This window comes from Lissotriton vulgaris, chromosome 12 (genome assembly GCF_964263255.1).
Source record: "Lissotriton vulgaris chromosome 12, aLisVul1.2, whole genome shotgun sequence".
Classification (NCBI taxonomy): domain Eukaryota; kingdom Metazoa; phylum Chordata; class Amphibia; order Caudata; family Salamandridae; genus Lissotriton; species Lissotriton vulgaris.
In genome coordinates, this window is record NC_141700.1 from 741,715,804 (window position 1) to 741,743,730 (window position 27,927).

General features: G+C 46.0%; 1 protein-coding gene across 1 annotated transcript in view; it reads left to right on the forward strand.

Moving 5' to 3' along the window:
- The window catches only part of LOC147678521 (uncharacterized), a 180,878-nt gene that overhangs the window by 66,873 nt on the left and 86,078 nt on the right, over nucleotides 1-27,927 (forward strand). Inside the window, exons 4-5 of the mRNA XM_086946038.1 lie at nucleotides 15,911-16,294; nucleotides 24,512-24,601. Coding sequence (XP_086802164.1) covers nucleotides 15,911-16,294; nucleotides 24,512-24,601 — 474 coding nt within the window. The remainder of the gene's footprint in view (nucleotides 1-15,910; nucleotides 16,295-24,511; nucleotides 24,602-27,927) is intronic.

Sequence of the window (27,927 nt, forward strand, 5' to 3'; positions counted from 1 at the left end):
ACACTGCCTCTCTGAAATGTCCTCTGGTCGGTGTGCCACAGGGTAACAGGAAAGCAGGCGGGCATTTGTATAGAACACACACTAAATCTGAAGAAATTGCATCAAAACCTTGCCTTGCTTAGCAGCCAAGATCCGTCTAATGGATTGGCCTGCACGGACAGTTTCTTTTAGTGGAAAATCATCCTCAAATATCTGATCAGAGGCTGCAGGGCAACAAAAGGCTGGGTTTACAGCACATGCAGAGCGACAGCAGGGCGAATTTACTGAGAACCAAAAATCTGGGTGTGGGGGGGGGAGGGGACTTCGGGATCGAGCAGATCAGCAGCAGCTGTGGGGCTGTGAAAGGGGTGCGCGGCACTCAAACAGCAGGCTCTGGGTTACTGCAGTGAATGGTGATGGAAAAAGACAGTGACAACCCGACAGCTGCTGCTGCTTCACGACTGCCAAACCCACGGGATGCAATAAAGAACAAGAGGGAAGATGGGGTTAAAGATGGGCGCATGGTGGGAGGGTGCCTCCATGAGGGAAACAGAGATAAACCCCTTTAAGGGGTTTGTCTTGAAGGAGGAGGTGATTTAAGATATAAACTGCAGACTTTGGAGCTGGAGAACAGGGTTCGAGCCTCGGCGTGGGTTGCATCATTTAATTATAAACAGTGATCTTGAAGGTGGGGTGGGGAGAGACAAATTAAAACAATAATACACAAGGAGGGGGAGACAGATACAATTAACTGATGCAGCCCACGCTGAGGCTCAAACCATGTTCTCCTGCTCCAAAGTCGGCGTTGTTAAATGTTACGCCACATCCTTGCACTATTTTCTTTACTTGGTTTCAGATGCTACATTTGGTCTCAACCGTGTGTGTTTTTTAAAAATTATAATTAAATAAACCGAGATCTCATGCATGCAGCAAAGAAAAACAGTAGTCCCTAAATAAAAAGATAACAGCCAGCAGTGTAAGTTAACTGTAGTTGGTCCATATTGCTTCCTCCAGAAATGGAAGAAAACGGAAGTGACATATCGAACCACCAGCCAACAATAAGCGAAATAACAACAGCAATGCCAGATTCCACCAATGTCAAGCAACAAAACAAAGACAAATGCAGCGGGTGGAGTGTCACTAGTAATACTGATTACTTGATGCCTTGTAGAGGCAGCTGCGCTGCCTATGTGATACCTAAAAAAAGAGGCTATGCCCTAGGGGATAGGGTCCCTAGGCCGAAATCGGCCTTGGGAGGGGCCCCCTTCCCATTTTAATTATTTTTTTACAAAAAGGGTCAGGCCCTGGGGGATGGGGTCCCCAGGGCCCCAAAAATACTAAAAGAAGGAGGACCACACAGCCCCCTTCTAAAAATATATATAAAAAAAATAGCAGGCATCTCGCCGGAGGACCTGCTCCTCCCTGCACCACTCTTCCAACGCGCCCCTTGGCACGTTCTAAGTTGGGGAATTAAGTCCCCTTGAATACTGAGGGTGCCTGGGAGCCAACTAGCCCACCAGGTACCTTGAGTAAACGCCACAGAGCTAGATTGCAGAGAGGTGGTCAGAGGCCACACCCATTTTTACACCACTCTGCAAATACGTTCCTTGGCGCACTGCTGGTGGGGCGATGAGGTCCTCTTGTGTCTGGAGGACCTCAGGACACAAGTGGACTTCATCCCCCAAGCAGCAGTGTGCCAGGAGCCATGTTTGCAGAATGATGTAAAAGGGGGCGTGGCCTCAGACCATTCTCAGCAATTCAGCTGTGTGGGGCAAACTAGAGGTACCTGTTGGGCTGGATGGCCCCCGGGGACCATTATGAGGAAAGGGGACTTCATCCCCCAACCAAGAGCACGCCGGGAGGCACATTCGGAGAGTGGTGGAGAAAGGGGGCATGGCCGTTGTCCACTTCTCAGCAATTTCACTGTGTGGGACTTACTGGAGGTAGGAGCTAGGCTAGTTGGCCCCTAAGGGCGCCCAGCAGTGAAGGGGACTTCAATCCCCATCGAAGAGTGCACCAGGGAGTGCATTTGCAGAATGGTGGACAAAGGGGACGTTGCCAGTTATGAGAACCTAGTAATCCTGCTGTGTGGTACTTACTGGCGATAATAGGAGGGGTAATTGGCCCCCAAGGATGTCCTTGGGGGCCAAGTACCCCTCTTGTTACCTCCAGTAAGTCCCACACAATAGGATTGCTAAAACGTCTTCGGAGGCCATGCCCCCTTTCTTCACCACTCTGCAAGCGCTCCTCGTGGCAGACTACGGGATGTGGGATGAAGTCCACTTTAATCCTGAGGGACTTTGGGGGCTAAGAAGCCCTCCTGGTAACTCCTGTAAGTCCTACACAATGGAATTCCTGAGCGCTGGCCAGATTTCAAGCACCCTTTCTCTACCACTCTGCAAACGCCACTACTAGTTAAAGAAGCATAGTTCAGCACCCATGACTTAGAGGTAGTTTTAATCCCCCTGTCCTATTATGTACTAGGGCCTTACAGGGGAGGTCAAGCCCAGTAAGCCCATCATAGTCTACCCTAGTGTATGTAGGTGTTTTCACTGTATTCTAAGTGTCTTTTAGTAAAGCACTGGATCTAGGCCTGGTTTGGCAGAATCAGTTACCACCAGTACCCGTCAGCAAAAAGTTGGGGGTACAGGATGACTTTGCAACAAGGCCTCTTTCTTCACCTCTGTTGGTTCTTTCTGCATTTCTCTTGTTGCTTTCTGTCAATTTCTTCCTCTTTCTGCACATGTCCTACCTCTGTAGGCATAGTTAGAAATTAGCATTAAAAAACCTTAGAAATTCACTGAAAAAAACAAAGATTTCAGGGACTTTATAGTTAGTTGGATATTTTACTCATAGAAAATAAGAGAAATTTGGCTGTTATAGTTATTTCAAGCCCCCACAGTGCACTGCTGATGACGTCATATATTACATAATTCATGACATGGTCTATGACATCACTGATGACATCTCCAATGACATCACTGATAATATCATAATCTGATGCACCTCCTAACACCCTAATATAATCTTTGATACACCCAATCTAAAATACCGACTACAATTTTCAAAACCATAGAACCACCAATACCAGTTACTACATACCCACTCACTGATTCCTGGGTCTATCTACATACACATCCACTCATTCACCGATACAGTCACCCATACAGTTACAGATACATGCAGTCCCTCATCAATGCAGCACTATCATATGGACTCATACACCTATACAGACACTCACACACACACATACACACTCATCCATAGCGTTACTCACACACCGTGTCAGTCATGCAAAGAATCAATCACGCTCCCATTTACTCACCTATACAGTTATACACACACCACCTCACATATTCATATAGATACTAACACATACTTACTCTCTTATACAATCACTGATACAAGCACACACTCATCTATACATCCACTCTCACAAATAATCATTTATATACTACAACACTCACATATACTGCCTTTCACATATATAGTTACTCAAACATGTACCACTGAGAAATCCATTCACTCACCAACACACTCATACACACCCCAGCCACACACAGACACTCAGGCAACCATACAGATAGACAACCAATTAATAACCTACATAGACACTAATTTCACTTCTCACCAACCCATGCAACTGTTTACACACCAACTGACAGACTGATAAAGACATCTACACAGTTTAGTCACTAACCCATTGTTGGAATTAGGTAGCCTGGCCTAGGGCAAGACTAACATTTAGAGGCACAGTGTAAAGGTTGCAGACCACCCAAAAGTAACTTCACGCACTAGCACTCAAAAAGAAAAACACTACACCAAAATTATATGAAAATACGTGCTGCTTTATATAAAAATAATGTGCTCTGTGTTGTCAAGTCAGTAACTCACATATAAATAGTTCAAATCAGTTTAGATCACTTTCAGGGTTAGCATTTACACGTTTTAAATCATTAGCAGATAATCACTTTTTCTACATTACTAGCTGTCACTGTACTTCCGGATTCTGATCACGCTTTTTCCTTGGAATAACTGTACCTTAGAACTAATTAGGCTAGATACACTCCGCTAGAATCTTGGGAGAAAACTACACCTCACTATAAGCAAGAGCAAATATCATTACAGTAATAACATTTAATCTGCTAAGCAATCTAGGCAGTCAGGTTCAACAGTACAGTTCATTTGTCATTAAACCAGTTTCAGAGAAAATCACAAGGCAGTTTCTCACAGTTGAACTACGAAGGTTCAATTAGGTAATTACTGTGCTCAGCCTACTTAAATCAGGCCAGAGCCTCACTCTCAGTCACATGAAACACCTTTAGCTCCTCTTATTACTTCTCTGAGTACCCTTGGGTTAGATTCGCCTCCATCAGCATTCAATTAAGCCCCCACAGTGGTGGAATGAAAATATCTTGTAGTACACTAAACTCAAAATATCCAGTCCCTGAAGGTTTCCTTAAATCAATTACCAGCGTCACTCTCCCCCTTCCTGAACTCCTCCTTACTTGTTGTTACCAGGCGGTTGTGCAGACAGTCCGGGTTCAGGGGACAAGATCGATCTAGTGTGAGGGCGGAGGGAAAACAAGGCCAGGAAAGCTCCCACTCCTCAGCTGGCTCCTTCGCGCTACCTTCGCGCTAAAAATAACTTCCAGGCAGACCCCAACCCTCTTTACCGCTGCCAGGCCTCCTCGCTCTCCCTCCCTGCTCAGGCCGACTCCTGTACACGGCGCCCAAGCAGGAGGAAGCGACCTGACAGGCGGCGAGCTGAGGAACCCTCCGGCGCCTTCCCTCAGCGCAGCGCGAAGGAAACACTCCTCCGATGCGCATGCGCGGAAGCGCTCTCGCCGAGGCCGCCTCCCACGGGATCTGTTCCGAGGAGAGACGCTGATCGCTGGGGCCTGCTCGCTTCACGGCCCCTCCTTCCGGGGATAGCTACCTCAAAGGGGGCATGCGCGATGGCGCTCTCACTTCCCTCAAGCCGGGGTCACTTCCAGCAATGCGTCACAGCGCGAAAGGCGCCCCTGGGGTCCCGCTCACGAAGGGGAAGCCTCGACAGGCTTCTCAGGCTCAGTGGATCCCGGGGGGGCGATGGTACCAAGCGTATTCGGTATTTCCAAGGTCCTGCTCCCAGTTCTCCTCACACCTTTCACCCACAGGCGGAAGAGCTTGCCCTACGCCACAGGACCAGTCCAGGGTAAGGAAACACTCCAGTTATTCAGGGATGTTACTTCCTTTCTTCACCAAAACGAAGAGGAGGGGAAAGGGGGGGCTCCTTCAGAATAGAGCCAGGTTGTACTCTCTCAGCACCAACCCCCTATTCCTCCTTACTGGGCAGACTAGGGCACGGGGGAACTCTCAGCTCAGCTCCCAGGACTACTAAAGTTAACCCCTTAATCTATCTGCCCAGGATCAGCAGGATGAGCTAACTTGGCTAGGACAACAGGACCAAGTAGGGGAAAACCTTGACAGAGGGCTACTCTTGTAGAGGGAACCACCCTTCAGAATCCTACCCCCACTAGACCTCAGCCTTCACTCTAGCTGCTCCTCACTGACAGACAAAATGGCTGTCCAGCATTCCGCCTTATATAGGCTGCCCTTCAGTGGTCCAGAATGGACCAGAAGGTTCTGGAATGCCCTATGTTAGGCTATGGCCAAGTTCTGTTGGTGACAGTTGGGGCAGTTGGTGGCCACCATTTTAGCTGGTGCCAACTTTCCTGTCAGAACAGGCCTCTGGGCCTAAGGTAAAAGATTAGGAGGGGGGAAGAAAACACCTATCCCCCTGACCAACACCTACAAAAAGTCAGTAGACACAAAAATTAACAAGGGTATGAGGGGCAAAAAGGGGACAAAAATAAATAAAAATTAGGAGGGACTTCGCCAAAAAGTCAGACAGGTCTAACACGCGTCCCCCCCAGCTGAAAGTGGGGAGAACTACCCAACCCCTTGGGAGTCCTCATCACTAAGGCGGAAATACCTGGAGAGACCGTCTGCATTGGCGTGGTCCACTCCAGGCCGATGTTCCACCCGGAAGTCCATTCCCTGTAGGGAGATGGACCACCTCAACAACTTGGGATTTTCCCCCTTCATCTGCATCAGCCAACGAAGGGGTCGGTGGTCAGTCTGAACCAGGAAGTGCGAGCCAAAGAGGTATGGCCGCAGCTTCTTCAGAGCCCACACCACCGCAAAAGCTTCCCTCTCAATGGCACTCCACTTCTGTTCCCGGGGAAGCAGCCTCCTGGATAAGAAGACTACAGGTTGATCCAGGCCCTCTTCATTGAGTTGCGATAACACTGCCCCAATGCCATGTTCTGATGCATCCGTTTGGACAATGAACTCCTTGGAGAAGTCTGGGGCCCTCAGGACCGGTGCCGCACACATTGCCTGTTTCAACTTTTCAAAGGCTTGCTGACAAGCCTTTGTCCAAACTACCCGTCGAGGTTGTTTCTTGGAGGTGAGCTCTGTGAGGGGCGCTACAATAGTGCCATACCCCTACACAAAGCGACGGTAATATCCTGTGAGGCCCAGGAAAGCTCGGACCTCAGTCTGTGTCTTGGGGGGTTCCCAGGCCATGATTGCCTCAATCTTCGCCTGCAGGGGCTGCACAGTCCCCCTACCCACCAAGTGTCCAAGGTACACAACCGACCCCTGCCCAATCTGGCATTTGCTGGCTTTGATGGTCAATCCAGCTTGTCTCAGGGCCTGGAGAACGGCCTGCAAATGCTGCAGATGGTCCTCCCAACTGCTACTGAAGACAGCAATGTCATCCAAGTAAGCAGCAGAGAAACTCTCCATTCCAGAGAGGACCTGGTTCACCAGCCGCTGAAATGTGGCAGGGGCGTTCTTGAGCCCAGAGGGCATCACACAGAACTGGTAGTGTCCCTCAGGCGTGGAGAAGGCTGACCTTTCCCTTGCTCCATCTGTCAAGGAGATCTGCCAGTACCCTGAAGTGAGGTCAAAGGTACTCAGATATTGGGCAGCTCCTAGCCGGTCAATCAATTCATCCGCCCTAGGGATCGGATGAGCATCAGTCCTTGTCACTGAATTCAGTCCTCGGTAATCCACACAGAACCTCAGTTCAGGTGTGGTGCCTGGTGGTGCGGCTTTTGGCACGAGCACCACCGGACTGGACCAAGGGCTGTTGGAAGGTTCAATTACTCCCAGCTCTAGCATCTTGGCAACTTCTCCATGTATGCTAGCCTTCACCTTGTCAGACAGCCGGTAGGTCTTGGACTTTACTGGTGGGCTGTCTCCTGTGTCCACATCATGGGTACACAGGTGGGTCCTTCCCGGGACAAGGGAGAACAACGAAGAGTACTGCTCCAGTATCTGGCGACAGTCCTCCCGTTGCTCAGGAGTGAGAGTAGGAGAGAGATTCACTCCCTCCACTGACCCATCCTTCTCTTGGGACGAAAAGAGATCTGGGAGAGGTTCGCTTTCCGCTTCCTCTCCCCCGTCAGTCACCATCATCAGCATGACTTCGGGCCTCTCATGGTGGGGCTTGAGTCGGTTGGCATGTAGCACCCGTAGGGGCTGTCGAGGGGTCTTAAGGTCCACCAGGTATGTGGCCTTACCCTTCTTTTCCAACACCTCAAAGGGGCCTGTCCAGCGATCCTGGAGGGCGCTAAGCTCTCCAGGCTCCATCACCCACACTTTCTGTCCAGGCTCCAGTTCCACCGGGTGAGCGTTGTGGTCGTACCACTCCTTCATGACTGCCTGGCTGGCCTCCAAGTTGTCAGAAGCTTGCTTCCACAACTTCGCCATTTGGCTCCTGAAGGCCAGCATGTAGCTCACCACATCCTGGGGGGGTTTCCTGGGAGATTTCTCCCAACCATCCTTCACCAGGCTGAGAGGACCGCGTACAGGGTGCCCATACAGAAGCTCAAAGGGGCTGAAGCCCACTCCCTTCTGGGGCACTTCCCTGTAGGAAAAAAGTAAACAGGGTAGGAGGACATCCCATTTCCTCCGCAGGCTCTCGGGCAGACTTCTGATCATGCCCTTCAAGGTCTTATTGAACCTCTCAACCAGTCCATTTGACTGGGGGTGATAAGGAGTGGTGAACCGGTAGGTCACTCCACACTCCTTCCACATTGCCCGCATGTAAGCTGACAGGAAGTTGGTCCCCCTGTCGGACACAACTTCCTTGGGAAATCCCACTCGGGTAAAGATTCCCATTAGGGCTCTTGCCACTACAGGTGCAGTGACTGTCCTCAGAGGTATTGCCTCTGGGTACCGTGTGGCATGATCCACCAGTACCAGGATTAACCTGTGACCAGCTGCTGTTGGTGGATCCAAAGGCCCTACAATGTCGATGCCCACCCTTTCAAAGGGGGTGCTAATGACTGGAAGTGGTTCCAGGGGAGCTTTTAGCTTCACCCCTGTTTTCCCACTGGCCTGGCAGGTTACACATGTCCTACAGTATGTGTTGGACGCCGCTTTCATCTGAGGCCAGTAAAAGTGGAGAACAAACCGTGCAAAGGTCTTGTCCTGGCCTAAGTGTCCTGCCAGGGGTATGGCATGAGCCAATTCCAAAAGAAAGGCTCGGTACTGTTGCGGGACTACCAAGGCCCTCGATGAACCAGGCGAGGGTACCTTGGGTTCACTGTAGAGGAGTCCATCCTCCCAGTAAATATGGTAATGTCCCGTAACATCACCTGCTGCTTGGGCTTCAGCCTGTCGCCTCAGTCCCTCAAGGGTGGGGCACTCCCTCTGCCCCTTACAGAATTCCTCTCTGGTAGGACCTCCCTCCACATGCCACTCCGCCGGGATGGGCAAATCCTCCAGAGAGTCTACTTCCCCCTCCACGGACTCCTGGTCCACCACCGCAGGTGGCCGATCTGTCTCATGGGGTGTGGAAGCCGGAGCAGGCTTTCTCTGTCTCCGGGTCTGTCCCTTCTTAGCAGCGGGTTGGGCCATTGTTCCAGGCTCCAACCCAGGCGAACTCCCTCTCCGGGCAGTCGCAGACCGTGTGCTGACACAGGCCCAGTCAGGTGTACCCAGCATCGCAGAATGCGTCCGGTATTCCACCTCTCTCCAAGTGTTGTGTTCCATGTCATTCCCCAACAGGCAATCGACTGGCACGGCAGGGCTTACGGCAACTCGAAGTGAACCTGCAACCCCCTCCCACTCAAAGGGAACCTCAGCCACTGGATAGTGGCCCATTCTGCCGTCAGCCATCGCGGCGGGGTGGAGTACATTAGGAACAACCTGCTCTGGGGACACCAGCTGACTTCTCACCATAGTCATGCTGGCTCCTGTATCCTTCAGAGCCTCCCCTCTCTGGCCATTGATGGTAACCCATTGCCCATACTTTGTAGTATTTGGGGGCACCTGGATCTTTGGCACCATCTCCCGCTCTCCCAGGGACACTAAGGTGACACCCGCCCACTCACCCCCCTTATCTAAGGGCAACTCCTCCCCGAGCGCTACACTAGCTACTCCCGGTGACTTTCCTCCGGTGGGAGGGGGTGGTCTCTTTGGGCATCTGACATCTCCCTTATAATGTCCAACGCCACCGCATTTAAAACAGTGGAGAACCCTGGGCTGCTGGCTCTGGCCAGGATGAGGGTTCCGGGGCGGGTTTGCCCTAGGGGTGAAACCTGCTCCCTTCCCTTGGAAGTTATTTTGGGGACCTTTAGAGAACTCTTTCTTTTTCTCCCCCCCCTCCTTCTTCTGGGGGGCGCCCTGTCCGGCTTTTTGAGATTCCCCTCCAGTCCCCTTGGTGGACACCCGGGTACTTGTCCAGATGTCCGCCTCCTCTGCAAGCTTCCGGGGATTGGTCAGCTTGCTGTCTACCAGGTGTTGGCGCAGCTCGGGAAAACATTTTCGAGGAGGTGTTCTCTCAAAAACAGATCGTACAGCCCCTCATAATCTTTTACCTCACTACCCTTGACCCAACCCTCCAAAGCCTTTCTGGCGTAATCAAGGAAGTCCACCCAGTTCTGAGTTCCCATCTTGCGGCTCCCCCTAAACTTCTGTCGGTACCTTTCTGGGGTGAGCCCGAACTTCCTCAATAACGCCAGCTTCATGGTGGGGTAGTTTGTCTGTTCCTCTGGCTCCAGGGCCAACAAGGTGTCCCGACCAGCAGGAGGCATGTACTTGTACAAACTACCCCCCCAGTGCTTCTCCTGCACTCCATGAACCTTCAAAGAAACCTCATAAGCGGCCAGCCACTTAGCAACATCATCCCCCTGACTGAAGCTCGCTATCAGGTCCTTTGGGATATAGGGTTTGGTCTCCCTGGCTGACTCTTTCGGTTCGCTGCCACCATTCCTAACAGGAGAGGACCCCCGTTGTAGACTTTGGAGCTCCAGTTCCTTTAGCCTAAACTCGTGGACCATCCTCTTCTCCTCTTTCTCCTGTTCCAACTTAGCCAGCTCCCACTTTAGTTGTCTTTTCTCCCTCCTGTCGGTGAGCTCAGCTTCTGTTAGGCTTCTCCCAGAAATGCTACTGCCCTTTCTGGAATAGGACACTGGTCCGGTGAGCAAGTTTTCCCCCTCATGGTGGAATAACTCCTCCACCCCCCCTTCTGTGCCCTGGTCAACCTCTTCATCCTCCTCCTTTGTCTCTTGGTGTGCCTCCACCCAGGCCCTAAGGCTAGTCTGGAGCTCCCCCTTCCTAGCACCATGTTTGAAGAAGACCCCCATTTGCTGGCAGAACATTCTCAATTGGGGCACGGAATAGGTTTCCAGGTTTTCCACCGCAAACTCCATGGTGAATCTGGCAAACCTGGATACACACCAGAAATTTCAGAAGGGTGAGGGTAACCTAAAACCAACTCCACCCACCACCAGGAATAAATTTAGAAAAAACAAAAAGACTAATTGGGAGGGCCGCAAGGAGAAAACTCCTGGTGTAGGTTGGGTGTATTACGCCAAATTACTAGTAAGTAGCTGCAACCAAGTCCGCAATCCCACCGCTAGGCACCAATATGTTGGAATTAGGTAGCCTGGCCTAGGGCAAGACTAACATTTAGAGGCACAGTGTAAAGGTTGCAGACCACCCAAAAGTAACTTCACGCAATAGCACTCAAAAAGAAAAACACTACACCAAAATTATATGAAAATACGTGCTGCTTTATATAAAAATAATGTGCTCTGTGTTGTCAAGTCAGTAACTCACATATAAATAGTTCAAATCAGTTTAGATCACTTTCAGGGTTAGCATTTACACGTTTTAAATCATTAGCAGATAATCACTTTTTCTACATTACTAGCTGTCACTGTACTTCCGGATTCTGATCACGCTTTTTCCTTGGAATAACTGTACCTTAGAACTAATTAGGCTAGATACACTCCGCTAGAATCTTGGGAGAAAACTACACCTCACTATAAGCAAGAGCAAATATCATTACAGTAATAACATTTAATCTGCTAAGCAATCTAGGCAGTCAGGTTCAACAGTACAGTTCATTTGTCATTAAACCAGTTTCAGAGAAAATCACAAGGCAGTTTCTCACAGTTGAACTACGAAGGTTCAATTAGGTAATTACTGTGCTCAGCCTACTTAAATCAGGCCAGAGCCTCACTCTCAGTCACATGAAACACCTTTAGCTCCTCTTATTACTTCTCTGAGTACCCTTGGGTTAGATTCGCCTCCATCAGCATTCAATTAAGCCCCCACAGTGGTGGAATGAAAATATCTTGTAGTACACTAAACTCAAAATATCCAGTCCCTGAAGGTTTCCTTAAATCAATTACCAGCGTCACTCTCCCCCTTCCTGAACTCCTCCTTACTTGTTGTTACCAGGCGGTTGTGCAGACAGTCCGGGTTCAGGGGACAAGATCGATCTAGTGTGAGGGCGGAGGGAAAACAAGGCCAGGAAAGCTCCCACTCCTCAGCTGGCTCCTTCGCGCTACCTTCGCGCTAAAAATAACTTCCAGGCAGACCCCAACCCTCTTTACCGCTGCCAGGCCTCCTCGCTCTCCCTCCCTGCTCAGGCCGACTCCTGTACACGGCGCCCAAGCAGGAGGAAGCGACCTGACAGGCGGCGAGCTGAGGAACCCTCCGGCGCCTTCCCTCAGCGCAGCGCGAAGGAAACACTCCTCCGATGCGCATGCGCGGAAGCGCTCTCGCCGAGGCCGCCTCCCACGGGATCTGTTCCGAGGAGAGACGCTGATCGCTGGGGCCTGCTCGCTTCACGGCCCCTCCTTCCGGGGATAGCTACCTCAAAGGGGGCATGCGCGATGGCGCTCTCACTTCCCTCAAGCCGGGGTCACTTCCAGCAATGCGTCACAGCGCGAAAGGCGCCCCTGGGGTCCCGCTCACGAAGGGGAAGCCTCGACAGGCTTCTCAGGCTCAGTGGATCCCGGGGGGGCGATGGTACCAAGCGTATTCGGTATTTCCAAGGTCCTGCTCCCAGTTCTCCTCACACCTTTCACCCACAGGCGGAAGAGCTTGCCCTACGCCACAGGACCAGTCCAGGGTAAGGAAACACTCCAGTTATTCAGGGATGTTACTTCCTTTCTTCACCAAAACGAAGAGGAGGGGAAAGGGGGGGCTCCTTCAGAATAGAGCCAGGTTGTACTCTCTCAGCACCAACCCCCTATTCCTCCTTACTGGGCAGACTAGGGCACGGGGGAACTCTCAGCTCAGCTCCCAGGACTACTAAAGTTAACCCCTTAATCTATCTGCCCAGGATCAGCAGGATGAGCTAACTTGGCTAGGACAACAGGACCAAGTAGGGGAAAACCTTGACAGAGGGCTACTCTTGTAGAGGGAACCACCCTTCAGAATCCTACCCCCACTAGACCTCAGCCTTCACTCTAGCTGCTCCTCACTGACAGACAAAATGGCTGTCCAGCATTCCGCCTTATATAGGCTGCCCTTCAGTGGTCCAGAATGGACCAGAAGGTTCTGGAATGCCCTATGTTAGGCTATGGCCAAGTTCTGTTGGTGACAGTTGGGGCAGTTGGTGGCCACCATTTTAGGTGGTGCCAACTTTCCTGTCAGAACAGGCCTCTGGGCCTAAGGTAAAAGATTAGGAGGGGGGAAGAAAACACCTATCCCCCTGACCAACACCTACAAAAAGTCAGTAGACACAAAAATTAACAAGGGTATGAGGGGCAAAAAGGGGACAAAAATAAATAAAAATTAGGAGGGACTTCGCCAAAAAGTCAGACAGGTCTAACACCCATGCATTCAGTAAGACACGTTTAAACACTCACTTATACAGTCAGTCACACACCTACTAATCATTCATTCAGACACTTATTATACACCCACTCGTTTTTCAATACACCTTGGTATGTATATGTATATATATATATATATATATATATATATATATATATATATATATATATATATATATATATATATATATATATATATATATATATATATATATATATATATATATATATATTCACTGAAAAAACCATAGGTTATAGACCATATATAGTAAGGAATTAGCATTTACAAAACCTTGAAAATTCACTGAAAAAACCATAGGTTATAGACCATATATAGTTAGGAATTAGCATTTACAAAACCTTATTTTACTCACACAAAACCATTGAAATTCGCATATATAGTTAGTTGCACTAACTATATATCGCGCACCCACAATCCACTGCTGATCATGTCACATATTACATCATTCATGACATCAGCAGTGGATTGCGGGTGCGGGATATATAGTTAGTGCAACTAACTATATATGCGAATTTCAATGGTTTTGTGTGAGTAAAATAAGGTTTTGTAAATGCTAATTCCTAACTATATATGGTCTATAACCTATTTTTTTTTCAGTGAATTTTCAAGGTTTTGTAAATGCTAATTCCTAACTATATATGGTCTATAACCTATGGTTTTTTCAGTGAATTTCAATGGTTTTTTGATAGCAAATATCAAAAGCTGTAAAATGTATTCTTCTTTTAAAGGAAAAATATATTTTATATGTATTTAATATAATTTTTTTATGTATATAAATTTTTTAAGGGAACAAATTTATCAACTATCATGCTGAAGAAGAGTGTGGGGAAAAAAAACCAAAGAGGAGGACTAAGAGGAAAGAACAATCAGTTCAAAAATAGAATTGCTTTAAAGCATGAAGTGCTTTTCCACACATTTACATTTAAATAACCCATATTAGAACATACAAAATATCTACAGAGGAGACGGTGTACATTGAATTTTAGACTCTTCATTGGTACCTACATGTTGGTACTTACATCACCCACACAACACAACAGCTCTATTCAGAGCTACCCTACCTCAAAGCACTCTAAAATATTATTTTACTATTTCCCTTGGTTTTCCCCTTGTTACGCTTTCCGGAACGCTACCCGGTGCGTGGACCGGGCGCTAACCATCCGAAAATTTGAAAAAAAAGGTGTTTTTTTTTTACATATATGGGCCTCCTCAGCCACCCTCAGAAAACCTAGGGGGTCAGGATATGTCTCCTGTGCCCCCTTATACCCATTCCCAACATTGTTTATCCTCCATCTTGTGACTAAATTCGTCCGAAACACAAGATGGCGGACTCACGTTACGCTACTGGTGAGCTACCCGGTTCGCGTACAGGGTAGCGCTTCCACCGCGAAAAATAGAAAAAAAATTATTTTATTTTTTTGCCCCGCGGGGCCCTTTAACCACTTGGATGCTATGCTTCTGCTGGAGCTTCAATGTAATTTCCATTGTGTAATTTCCATTGAAATCAATGGAAACTCCATGACGAGTTACCCTTGTCATTAGCGCTGAAGGGGTTAATAGCCCCCACATCAATCCTAGGGGGTCAGGAGGGGTCTACCTTGCCCCCTTTCATTCATTTCCCCCTTCGTTTATTTCCACCTCTTGTCTCTCGATCCTACCGAGAGACAAGATGGCGGCCACTCCGGACTGTTTAGAATGTTGACAGTCACCGGAGAGCCAATCCGCTTCTCCTCGCGAAGTTCCGTTACGCGTCTGGTACGCGAACCGGGGCGCTAACCGGGACGCTGTCACAGATATATATATTTTTTTGTACGTTAATTTCTCAAAATCCACTGGAGCACATATCTTGAGACCTAGCAAAGGCACATCGGGCAAACAGTCCCTACAATTTTGCCAAGTTTTGTGGAAATCCATTCAGCCGTTCGAGCTAAAAGTGAGTCCAACCGCCCTATGGAAAACTCAATGTTAAAAACACGTTTTGGGACCCCCTTTTTTCTCGGCCCCCGCTTGACGAAACCCCCCCAAACTTTAAGGGGACGCTCGGAAACAAAATGTGCCATTTTCCTGAAAATATCAGCCAATTCCGTCCATCAACGCCAAAGTTATTCAACATAGAATTTTCAGAAATCCCTATTCAAAAAAATCCTAACTATATATACCTACTGGCGACCGCCAGTAGGTAATATATATATATATATATATATATATATATATATATATATATATATATATATATATATATATATATATATATATATTTATATATTTAAGCTTTACAGAAACACACAGTCACTAGACGATGTCATAGACGATGTAATTTAAGATGTCATCAGTGATGTCACTGACCATGTCATGAATGATGTAATATGTGACGCCATCAGCAGTGCATTGCGGGGGCGTGTGTTACAGTTAGCTCAACTAATTATAACGGCCACATTTCTTCTGGTTTCTACAAGTGAAATGTCAAACTAACTATATCGGCCCTGCAGGCATACAAAGAGACCTCTGTTTCTGAACACAAAGCAAATGAGACAGTATGAGAACACAATGTCAAGGCATTGTTATCGCTCATTCTCCTTCTGAACCCCGGCATGTTTATTTCAGGGGTGCTGCAGCACCCTCCCACATCTACTTATATTGCAATGTACAGTTACTGGTTATTGAACAACTGAACACACAATATAAAACGTTTCCAGTGCGCTCCATTCAGAATGGCCTTAACTCTGGAAGGTTTTTACATTTCATCTATCATTTTCATGATCTTGATCTCTTTCAGATCGTGAGCCAATCGTGGGGTACAGTGTGGTGCAGGTGAAGAGGACTGAAGCCCAGGTGGACGAGGACATCACAGTGAGCTGCAATATTACTCACCCCGATGACTGGCATCTTCTAGGTATCGAGATTTACTGGAGGGTTGGGGTTGAGTGGGGTAAGTTTGCCTACCACCCCAATGAGGAATCTATTCACCCTGATTACCGAGGAAGGACTCGACTGACTGGTGACCCGCGACAGAGAAGTTCTACTTCCCTTGAGATCACTCATGTGACTGATGTGGACAATGAGACCTATTACTGTCTGGTGGTCTTCAGATTCTGCATTGGCAACAACACCTTCAAATCTGTGCTCCATCAGGGAGAAGGCACCTTGCTCATAGTGAAAGGTAAGGGTACAATATGTTCTGGATTAAATCTATTGAGGTACTGTTTGGAGTGAAATAATCCCTAAAATAAGGATCACTGGGTCGCTAAATCAATACAAAGTCTGTTTGAAGGAGAACAATGCCTAAAATAGGGATCATCGATTAGTTAACAGGGTTTGGCGTATAAAAGTCGGCATTCAGGACCTAGAGGCAGGTTCTGTGAGTCTCCTTGGTTTCAGCCTCGCTTGCAAAACAAATTCAAGGAGTACCCATACAAGGGGAATCTGAATACTCAGCAACAGTACATTGTAACATATCTTGAAACATCAAAGTATTATACAGAGTGAAGATGAGTATGTATAGCTTAGTTTCCTATTCATGTTTAGTGCAGATGTTTCAATAAGGAAATGCCTCAAAGTCCTGTGTCCTAACTCCAGAAACCAGTGTTCTTATTTCTACCTCAAACATAGTTATTTTTGGAGAAGGCGAAAGGCTGAGTTCCTCCTGCAATGATTCAAACATGCAATGTACAGGTTCAAGACATAGTTTCGTAAGCAGAGACCTTTTCTTAAAGAAATTGCAAACTATGAACTGCAGTTTGAAAGTTATTACCTATAGACGTAATGTAAATTTGCAGTGGACATAATTGACCTTCTTAATCATGTAAGCATGTAAACTGAATGTTATTTGTGCAACTCTGCAGGTGGAAGTTAACTGCTTGATATATCTTTTTGGCACTGGGACCTTTGTGAGCAGGTTAGTCAGAAATCTCTGCAGAGTGCCAGAGATGTTTTAATGCAGGGGTAAAGTGGTCTCTAATGCAGGGGCAAAGTGGGCTCTGGCCCACGACCCCAGCCTTTCAAGGGGCCCCCTGACAGAGTCACCTCCGTTCTTCAAAGTTTTGCCCTAATGTCCTTGAAAATTTCTTAAACAGATTGTTTTTAATACTGCCTTCCTTTAATTTATTTTTTATGTATCTGATGTGTGAGAGTTTAGTACGGCCATTTTGCAGAGAAATGTTGTAATTATGATTTATGCAATATACATAAAAATGTTTCTTTTAGATCAACTAGGCCTAACATATAAGAAATGGGAGGGCGTCACAGAGATTATTTGCAGTAATATTAGTGAGCTGCTGCAGTGTTACAATATTGAAAACACACATAACTATCCCTTAATATTAGATCTAAACACATTTAGGGCCTTATTTATAAGAAGTAATACATTGCTGGGTGAAAACAGGGATGCTTTACTTCTTAGTGCACCCTCCTTGTGACATGATGGATGCGTTATATTTACTGTATGACACATCATGTCGCAAGGAGTTACAGATAGGTCAGTATTTCTGAAATATCTGTAGGCGCAAAAGTGATGCATTGCTAGGGTGTGTCTGAAAATAGAAGCAACTACAGCAATGTGTCTTTTCACATGGGACAAGCCCCATATGAAAGGGCCTGCGTCAGTCTTACCCCTGCTGTGAGGCAGGTGTAAGATACTGACGCAATGGCATCCTAGACGTGGTGCACTGAGTACTCATTGATTTCAATGCACCACTTCTACGAGGCTTTCTGTGGGGGAACCCCCAACCTGCAAACATTATACCTGGTGCAGTTGAAATGTGGAGTAGGGGTTTACAAAGTTACGCATCTGCCTAGATGCGTCACTTTGTAAAGAGGGCACAACATGGCACATTTTTTAAGCTGCTGTTGCGTCATAAAAAAGTTACCCAATGGCGGCCTAAAACTGAAGCAAGGCCTCATAAATAATGCCCACAATCTTGCAATTAGAAAGGCGAGTGATCTGCCTTACAGTGCGGGCAGGGTATATTTTAGACATGATGGCCAGGTTGGCATTGGTTGATCTTAGGGGTCTAGATGTTGTGTAGCAATTAACGTGCTTATTTAGGTAACCTGCTCCTAAGCCGTGGAAAGCTTTAAAGAAGATGGTCATTGCTTCGAAATCGATCCGTTCTTTTATGCAGAGACAGTGTAGAGACTTCAGAATGGGGGTCATACTAAATCTGGGTTTAGGTCTCAGGATGGCTCTGGCTGCTGCGTTTTGTACCACTTGTACGTGCAGGATAAAATATTTGGGAAGACCGAGGTACAAGCTGTTGACATAGTCAAGCTTTGATGTCACCAGTCCCTGCACCACGATCTTTTTGCTCCAAAGCGGTAACAGTGGCAGGATCTTTCTTAGCATCCGGAGTATGCCAAAGTAAGCGCCAGTTAGATTTTGGAATTGAAAACGCATGGAGAGTGTCTTGTCTATGACGATTCCTACGTTTTTTACTTTCTCCTTTTCCGCAGGCGAGGGGGTAGAGTATCATTTGGCCACCAGGTGCTCTAGTCAGGAGTTTCTGGATTACCAAAGAAAACAACTTCCGTTTTGTCAGGATTGCACTTCAGCTGATTGATCTTAAGCAAGTTAAAAACATTTGTGAGGCAAGACCTAATCATTGCCCCATCAAAGTTGGTTCCTTTTCCACATGTACAAATCCGCTGAGTATAATCAGCATAGGAAACAATTTTGGCACCCTCTTCCTCTACCAGAAATGTGATGGGGGATAGATATATATTAAAAAGGGTAGGACTGAAAATGGAGCCCTGAGGGACACCTTCATTCATGGCCGGAGCCGGGGATGAGAAAGGGAAGAGCCAGATGCCCTGAGATCTATTTGCCAAGAAGGATGACATCCATGTTAAGGTGGTCCCCCCCAGGCTGATGTTAGCAAGTATCTCCAGGAGCCTCTCATGCAGGACCGTACTGAAGGCTGCCAACAGATCGAGCAGCATCAGAACAGCCTCGCCTCCCTGGTCCAGCTTACCCTTGAGAAATTCAGTCACTTCCAGCAGAGCCGACTCCATACTGTCGTTAGCCCTAAACCTGGATTGGGACTCATGAAGGAGCTTCCCATCTTCAATGTGTTTTGGGAGGGCATTGTTTACAAGCTTCTCTAATACTTTGGAGAGGGCCAGAAAAAGGGAGATTGGCCACTAGTTGGCAGGGTCCGTCGGTATGACTTTAGGGTTTTTTATCAGTTGAAGAATCTTAGCATTCTTGCATAATTTTGGCATGTTGCCTGAGGAGAGGGAAGCATTAAAGAGCTGGTTTACCGAGGGGTTAATGGTGGGAGCTAATAGGTTCAGGATATTCGCTGGACATGGGTCGGTAGGAGAGCCATACCTAATGCTTTGGAGAAGGGTCATTGATTCTACCAGCTGAAGCACAGGGAAAGCTTGTAAAGATGGAGGATCCAAGAGGTGAAATTTGCTATTAGAATTGAGGTAGAAGGTCAATTCTCCCTATGAGATGTTAGGGAAGGCTTGTTGGATCACTGAGATCTTTTTGTGGAAGAATTTAGCTATCCGCTTAGACCATTCTTCCATGCATGGCCCTTCCTTTGTGCCGGCCTTTGGGGCGGTAAAGGATATAACTATGATAAAGATTTCCTTACTCTTATTTTGGGCATTTTCTATCTTGGCTTGAAAGAAGTTTTTCCTGGCTGCCTTCACGAGAATGAAATGAGCTTTTAAGGTGTCTTTATACACTTTCTTGTACTCAGGTAGATAGGACGTAATTTCATGTTCCATTTTTCTACAATTTCTTTTGCTATATCTGAGGGAATTGTTAAACCATGGAGCTGGTGGGGCCAACCTCTTGAGCAGCAGGAAACAACAGGTACCACTGCATCAATGTTGGTCAGAGCCATGAATCTATTGAGAGGGCGTCCGAGTCGGGTCAGCCAGGCATCTCCGGTGAGGAAAGACCGAGGGCGTCTACTAACATCGGGATGGATATTTTATGGAACGTCCTGTAACTAGGGACCCTCTGCCCTGCGTTAGCCCGAAGGGCTGTGGCAGAGTTCGGAATGACAAATTTTAATAGGAGGTGGTCAGACCAGGTAATGGGAAGAGGTAGGATTACTGATATAAATACCAACAACAAAGATAGCAATGGGTCAATACATAAAATCTAACTGTGTGCCCGTAGGGTACAGCCGCGAAATCAACCTGGAGTATTTCGTGGTGAGAAAATTATTCCCATCAGATTACCGACCTGTACCGCCCTGCATCATTTGGGATCCTTCACCATGAAGGCAAGTGGTATTACCCACAGTAGATTTGGCAGGTTGTAGCCTAATCTAATGAGTATGTCCCAAAAGTGAGTGTGGTATACTGTAGCATCAGGTGGTAATCTGACTAGCAGTGCTAACTGTGATAAATTAATATGTGAGTGATGTGAAAAAACCTTGATTATATAATATTGGCACAATCCATTAGTAAGTCAAATAAAAACCTCCAACTTTTTTCCAACAGCACATAACATTTTTACAAATGCAGAATTCATTAATAAGTCTTCAGAATTTAAACATGCTATCAGTGTTTGCCTACATGTCCTTACTCCACGATTATTAAAGGATTAATTTTCTATCATATTCCAAGTCCGGGCAAAGACACAACAGATGTATGTATAATGTTCTCTTGTCCGGATTTACAGAACCTGCATAATTTAACATCTTCTGTTCTCTTCCATGGCGTTAAGTGACATAATCCTGGCAAACAACCAAATCTAGTATTGATAAAGATGTGTTTATTTTTCTTGGACCACGATCTCTCAAGATATTATTGAACCTTTTGTCCCTTGAAACCATTTACGATTGGCCATGCATGATTTCATTTTACTAACATCTCTTTATCCTTTATCAAGGAAAGTTGGTTGGTAAGTTTATTAATTGTTTTTTTGAAGCTTTCTTGTGTGATTGTGTTGTTCCCAATTGCTGTTAAGCCAAATTCTTCTATCGCTGTGTTTAAATAGGAACAAACATGTTATTTTCTGTTATATTTTACTTCTTTCCACAATAGCTGAGACATTTGGGGGCCCATTAGGATGTCTGGCGGATCGCCACCGCCATGCGGGTGGTGGCGATCCGCCAGACATCCTTACCCGCAGGCCACCCATTTCCCCCCGCCATATTACTATGGCGGCGGGGGGCCGCGGCAGACGGAAAGACCGTCAGACGCTTTTCCTCCCCGGCCGCCTTGCGACCGGGGTGGAAAAGGTTTATTATGGTGGCGGTGTCTATCAGACACCGCCAGCCATATTAGGATGGGCCAAAACAGATGCTTCTCCTTTGTCCAATCTGTTAAACTCATTATTAGAATCCCAGCAAACAGTTTTGCATCAGTGTCTTGAAGGGAAATTAAATGATAATTTCCCGGCAATTGCCAATTTCCTTTCTTAAAAATATGAGAAATTAGTGAGCCATTCCACGATTTCAGAATTATTCAACTCTGAACCACTTCATTAAAAACGTCAGTTAGATAGACGGACCAAAAGTCTGGTTCTTCTTTGTACAATGCAAAAGGAATACCGTTGGGACCGGGATCCCCATCCTTGTGTTTCTTTATCAGCTTGGCCACTTGGTATTTAGTTATACACATTTCATAATCACATTCTAGGTCAGTTTTAATCGTCTTTTTCTGTATGCTACATTGAAGATTTACAGAAGTTTCTGGGTTTATGTGTTTTATAAGGAACATAGCCCATTCGTCTTCAGTTAGGACAGATCCTACAACAGATTTATTCGGTCTGGCAAGACCGTTAATCATTCTCCAGAACTCTCTTGAATTGAAGTACTTGCATGGAAGGTTTTTGTCCAAAATTCTTGTCTGGCTTAAGTTTTTTTTTGTTCCAGATCAATTTCCTCAGGCTATAATTAGTATGTTTTAATTGTACCCGTAAATCATCTTTAAGCAGAAACTTGATTAAATGTTTCTTAGTATGTTGCGAGTACGTCTAATTTTTCTCACAGTGTATCAGAGATAGATGTTAGCTTCTCTTGTTTCAGTCTAGGACGCTTGTTTTGTTTGTGCACATAAAGTGTTTTCATTATGGTTCAATATTTTCTGTGTGAACTTTTCCCATTGGTCAATTACTGTTCTCATTGTCATTTCTTTAAAACACTCTTTAACTAGATTTTGTTCTTTTTCCTGAACATCATCCACATTATTTGGTTTCCATATAAGTTTCCTATAATTGATGGTACAAGTCTAGCCTTGCATTGTCAAATACTGTTGAGGTTTTGGACAGGATAGTTTTATCTTAATAATCTGTTGGCTATGGTCACTATCCGGCACTTTATTCAGATGGTAGGAAATCACTTTATTGAAGGTATATAATGATATGTGGGGAACTGGGCAGCGTGGCCGGTGCCGGACGCCTCCGGGATGCTGACGAGCGCAGGCAGGCCTGCATTTCGCGTGCCCACTGGGCGCCCACTGTCCGCGTTCATTTGCATCGGGAATATATAGGCTCATGCCTATGATGCAAACTGGATCTCTATCGCAGCTGAGGAAGTAGAAACTGCGTGGGAAGAAGTGAGGAGCCCGACAGTAGCCCCAGCCCTCTGCACAATTGGCATATCAGCCGCGGCTGAACAGGACTGGGGGAAAGAGAGATGCGAATCGGAGAGGCTAAGCAGGTGTAGGCAAGCAGAATCAAGTAAAGTGCAAGTGCGCGTAGCTAGGAGAAATTGTTAAAAAGCACAGAGTAATTCAGCCACACATATACAATTTAAAAGGATTCAAAGCTAGTTGCAGGGTAGGAAAACCTAAATCCTACCACTGTCAGCTATGCCCATTCGTGATGCAAACTGGATCGCTAAAGCAGCTGAGGAAGCAGAAACTGCGTGGGCGGAAGTGAGGAGCCCGACAGTAGCCCCAGCCCTTCGCACAATCGGCGTATCTGAGCCTGTCGCCGCTGGGTGAGATCGCCGCACCGCCTGCTTGCGGTCCGCATCACGTCACTGCGAGAGTCATCGCCGAAACCATCGCATCGAGGAGCTGCGAGAGAGAGGATCACCGCTGGATCGTGCATCGTCGCCCCGGAGATCGTCGCAGCCCCTACGAGATCGACGCATCGTGCCTTTGCGATAACAAACTTCCTACGGAACATATGCACCGGAATCCATACAAGTGGCCTTCCTCTCCATACAGACCGGATTCGTCGGGGCTGTCGCAAACGCCTCCCCAGGGTCTCAGGAGCAACGCATCGCTTGTTTTCCACCGCATCAGCTTCTGCTTTTGGAACTTTGTCGCAACTAACGGTACTGTGTCTGAAACGTGACGCAACTGTGAACTTTTCACGCAACTGTGGATTATTTTATCGCAACCTAAAGAACTTTTATTGCAACCTTAAGAACTCTTTAGAAACCATATTCTTGAACTGTGTATGTTGGATTTTTGTCGTTTTGGTCTTAGGTAGTTTAGATTAAATACTTTTATTTTCTAAACTGTTGTGGAGTCAGTTTGTGGTGTTTTCACTGTGTTACTGTAAGTATTGGTACAAATAATTTACACATTGCCTTCTGATTAGCCTTGACTGCTCGTGCCAAGCTACCTAGAGGGTGAGCAGGGGTTATGCCAGAGGGTTTCCTCCTTACCCTGACTGGAGTCAAGGGTCCCTATTTGGACAGTGGTACCTACCTCTGCCAATTAGAGACCCCCAGATCTAACACTAGCATACATAACACTAAAAAACAAATCGATATTATGGAAAACGATATTTCTTACCTCAAATTCGATATTCTACGCAGCTATATTTTGAGAATTCAATATTATGTCCTCTCTATATTTTTGATTCGATATTCTGGACAGTCGATATTTAAAAATCGATATTTTGGGTGCTTACCGTCAGTAATACGGCACGGCGCAGAGGCAAAGTGATTCCCTCATTTGCATGGGGGATGCCGAATGCAAATTAGGGAATGCACCCTTGAATATATCACTGGCTTCCCCATGCAAATGAGGAAATGCACCCTTGAAGATATCGCTGGCGATATTGGTGTTACAGAAGGGGCAGCACAAGCATCTGCGGGCCCTTCTGTAATACCAAAGTGCCCCCGGACGCGCAAAGCGGGCGCAAACACCTGTTACACCCACGGGGGACTTTATGTAATATGAGCCCCAGGTCTCTTTAACTCTCTACTTCTTAACAAACCCATCACTTCAAAGCTGAACTGCAGTGAGGAATTAACACTTTTAAATCCTAATCAATGTAAGCTTAGTTGATTACAAGTTAATGAGAACTTCATCCCTATGACCCCATGTATGATGAGTATATAGGTAGGTCACTCAGGGCTTTTAGGGTCTAAGACCATATGCAATCCCTGCAGTTTGTATTCTACTTGGGACTATGCATACCTTTATTAATTCATGTTCTTCTTTTATGTTACAGATGCCGGCCCACTGTACACAATTATATGGATTGTGGCAGTCCTTTTCCTGCTAACAATTTTAATCCTCCTTGTTGTTCTGCTGAAAAAAGGTAATGGGTTGTTTTACAATGTCTTCCTTTACACCATACAAAATTCAAATAACATCACTTGTCGAGTGAGGGAGAGAACTCATGTTCTGTTACATATTCCTCCAAAAACAGAAAGCGTTCTATGGAGCTCTGTAGATGTGCATGAAGGGCGCAGTTCCCATTATAATGTTTTTAAAAAGTTTTTAGTATAAAGTTTGTCATTCTGTTTATAATCTTTTACTGTTTTTCTGTCATATTTGGGAGATTATTATTATTATTATTATTATTATTATTATTATTATTATTATTATTATTATTATTATTATTATTATTATTATTATTATTATTATTATTTTGTCCTATCATATTGTCCCAGACAGAGACTGTGCAAACTACAAATCCCTGTGCATGAGATCGCAAACATTAGGTGGAATGCACAAGAAACATGTCCAGCTTTTTACATCACAGCCCATCATTGATCTTTAATGCATCCTGAGGGTTCAGAATCAGGCAGATACCATAGACTCTGAAGTTGGCAGCATTGGCCAACGAGCTGCCGAATAAGCAGTATTTAGAAGTACAAGTTCGAAGATAACAAGTAGAATCAGCACACAACTTGTGCATATGTGACATCCTGTCTACTGTCAGGGAAGCCAACATTCTGACCCTCAGTTTCACTAGAAAGTGACTGTTGAGGCAAAGATCTCTTGTAGTGAATTCTCTCACGGTGAACCTTTGACTTCCTGGATGATCGTCTGTGTATGGATGGATAGTTCTGGAGTTTTAGGGCCATATGTATCATACTTCCGTTTTGCGAATTTTAAATAGCGAATCTTAAGGAATCGCTATTTAGAATTCGCAAAACGGTATGTATGTAGGTAATCTAGGAATTTTTGCGATTCCTTACTATTCCTTGTTCGAGAATTCGCAAATTGCGAATTCGCAAATAAGGAATACTTCCCATTCATTTCTATGGGCCAGGAGGCCCATAGGAATGAAGGGGAAATTTGCTAATTGCTATTTGCTAATCGCAAATTGTGCGAATTTTCAAGGGTGCAGGGGGTGTCTCAAGAACACCCTGCTGCACCCCTGAAAATGACATGTGTGCGCATATGGCGCACATACATGCCCTAAGGGCATGCATGTGCGTCACATGCCACAATGAAAAATGCAAATTTGTGCTTATTGAAAAGGAATCGCAATTTACCACCAACTTTCAGTTGGTGGTAAATTGCGAATCCTTAAACCAAATTCGCAAGAGAAAAAAACTTCTTACATAGCAATTAAGGAATCGCAAAATTGCGATTCCTTAAATGCTATGGCAAAATAAGGAATCGCAAAATTTTGCACTTCCTTATTTTGCTACTTTTTCATACATTGCAAATGTGCAAAAATGGCCGTTTCCGATTCGCAAAGGCCGAAATTCGGCGAATTTCGGCCTTTGCGAATCGAAAATAGCTTCATACATATGGCCCTTAGTCTAAGCTGTGCCCCGTCAGTAGTCTGCTGGGCTTGCTCCACGTGCTCTCACTCCATTCCAGTACATTACAGAGAAAACCATGTCAAATAAAGCATTCAATTAAAAAGCAGCAGGTCTTCTTTAGAGTTAGGGAAATATTTATGGGCAAGGATAAAATTGAGGCAAGGTTAAATTAAATGTTAGGGTAAAATAAAATAGTGTAAAGGGTGATGCTAGGGTATTGTTCATTGTCAAAGTTATTTGACACACAGCAGATATAGGGTCAGGGGTCTGGGTTAGTGGTAGACCCAAGGTAGGCTTCAGAATTAGAGCCAGGTGAGTGGTCTAGCTACATTAGGATCAGAGTAATGGTTAGCAGGGGCGGCTTTAACACTGATGGTGTCGTGTGTGATAATGTTTGTTGGCGCTACCCCTCCCCCAGATGACCATTTAAATGTGATGCAGGGCGCGCTACGAAATTCGTTTTATTAATTAAATTGTTTACTTACCTTCAATTATCCATACTCTGGTTTTTAGCACCCCCCACCCTGCCCCTCCCCCACCCGGCCTCTCCGCCCCACCGAAACTCCCTCCACGGGCCGTGGCTGTTCTGTAATGTAGTCAGTTGGCTGGTCTGTTGGATAAGGGACAATTACAGCCAAGTTGGAGATTTGATCGCTTACTTGTTTGTCGATGTATATTGTTTTTTTTACATAATGTAACCTGTCCCTTTCAGCCACTCCTTTTTCCTTTGTCTGAGAAAAATTGTTTTGCTTATTTAAGAGCTCCTAGAAGTGGGATTGATGTTTCTCTCGAAGCAGTGCGAAGATCTTAAGTCATTCTTCATCAGCTTTCTTTTGTTTCCTATACTTTCTGTCTATGGAGTGCTCTTTATGTCCTGACTGCTTGTGCTGAACTTTGTGTTTTTGCTTGTTTTTCGGCCACCAGGGCTCTTTGCACGTTACATTTGCTGACAGGTAGTTCCTTGGAGTTTGTTTTGTAAGCAGAAGGTCAGCAGATCTGCCTTTTTCACTAGCCTGCCCCAGATCCTTCGCTGAGGTCATTGCGAAGATATTTCATGATCTCGTCCCAGTTTTGTAATAAGGATTGAGCTTTATGTGCAGCAACGCTGCCTGTTTTGTCGCAACCCAGTCATCTATCCTTTTACCAGAGATGCCTTTCCACTTGATTCTAGGCAGGGCTTAATAGGATTTTTCGTCAGTTGGTTCGCCCAGAGGGAGTAACTAGGCAGATTACTTGGATGCAAGCTCCAGAGACAGATGCAGTGATCTGCAGTCGCTTACGGTCCAATCGCTAACTTCAAACGTACTTAGTCTCAGGATCAATGTGTCGCTGATGAAAATATAGTTGATGGTCGATACGTCACTAAATGTTGGAAGGAAGGTGTGGAGTGGCTCCATTGCTTCCTTTAAGTTTTGCATGGAAACTAACTTATGGGTGCTGATGAGGCTCTAGAGTACCGTTCCATATGCCACGTTGCGGCTGGTTGGGAGTCAGATGACCTAGGCCCCAGGTTTTAAAGTCACCCAATTTAAAGGTTTCATGATTTAAGTAGTGATGTTACACGTTTTCAGCTGCCACACATAGTTCTTCCAGAGTCTGCCTTTTTGTTTCTGTACTGCATAGTGGTAACAATTTTGAAGCAGCAGTGACTGTAGTTTGTGCCTGAGTTTACGCCCTTAATGAGAAAGGCTTGTAATGAAGGCAGGTTGGTGCTGATTGCTGTTACATATAGTTTGCGATCATGCATCACATAAGTCAGTAGACTGCCTGATGAGCAGTCGAAGATGTTGCCTTTGATGGCTCACAGAAATTCATAGAATTCTGATGATGACGTCATGCCTGTGGCCCAGGTGTACTGGAAGCA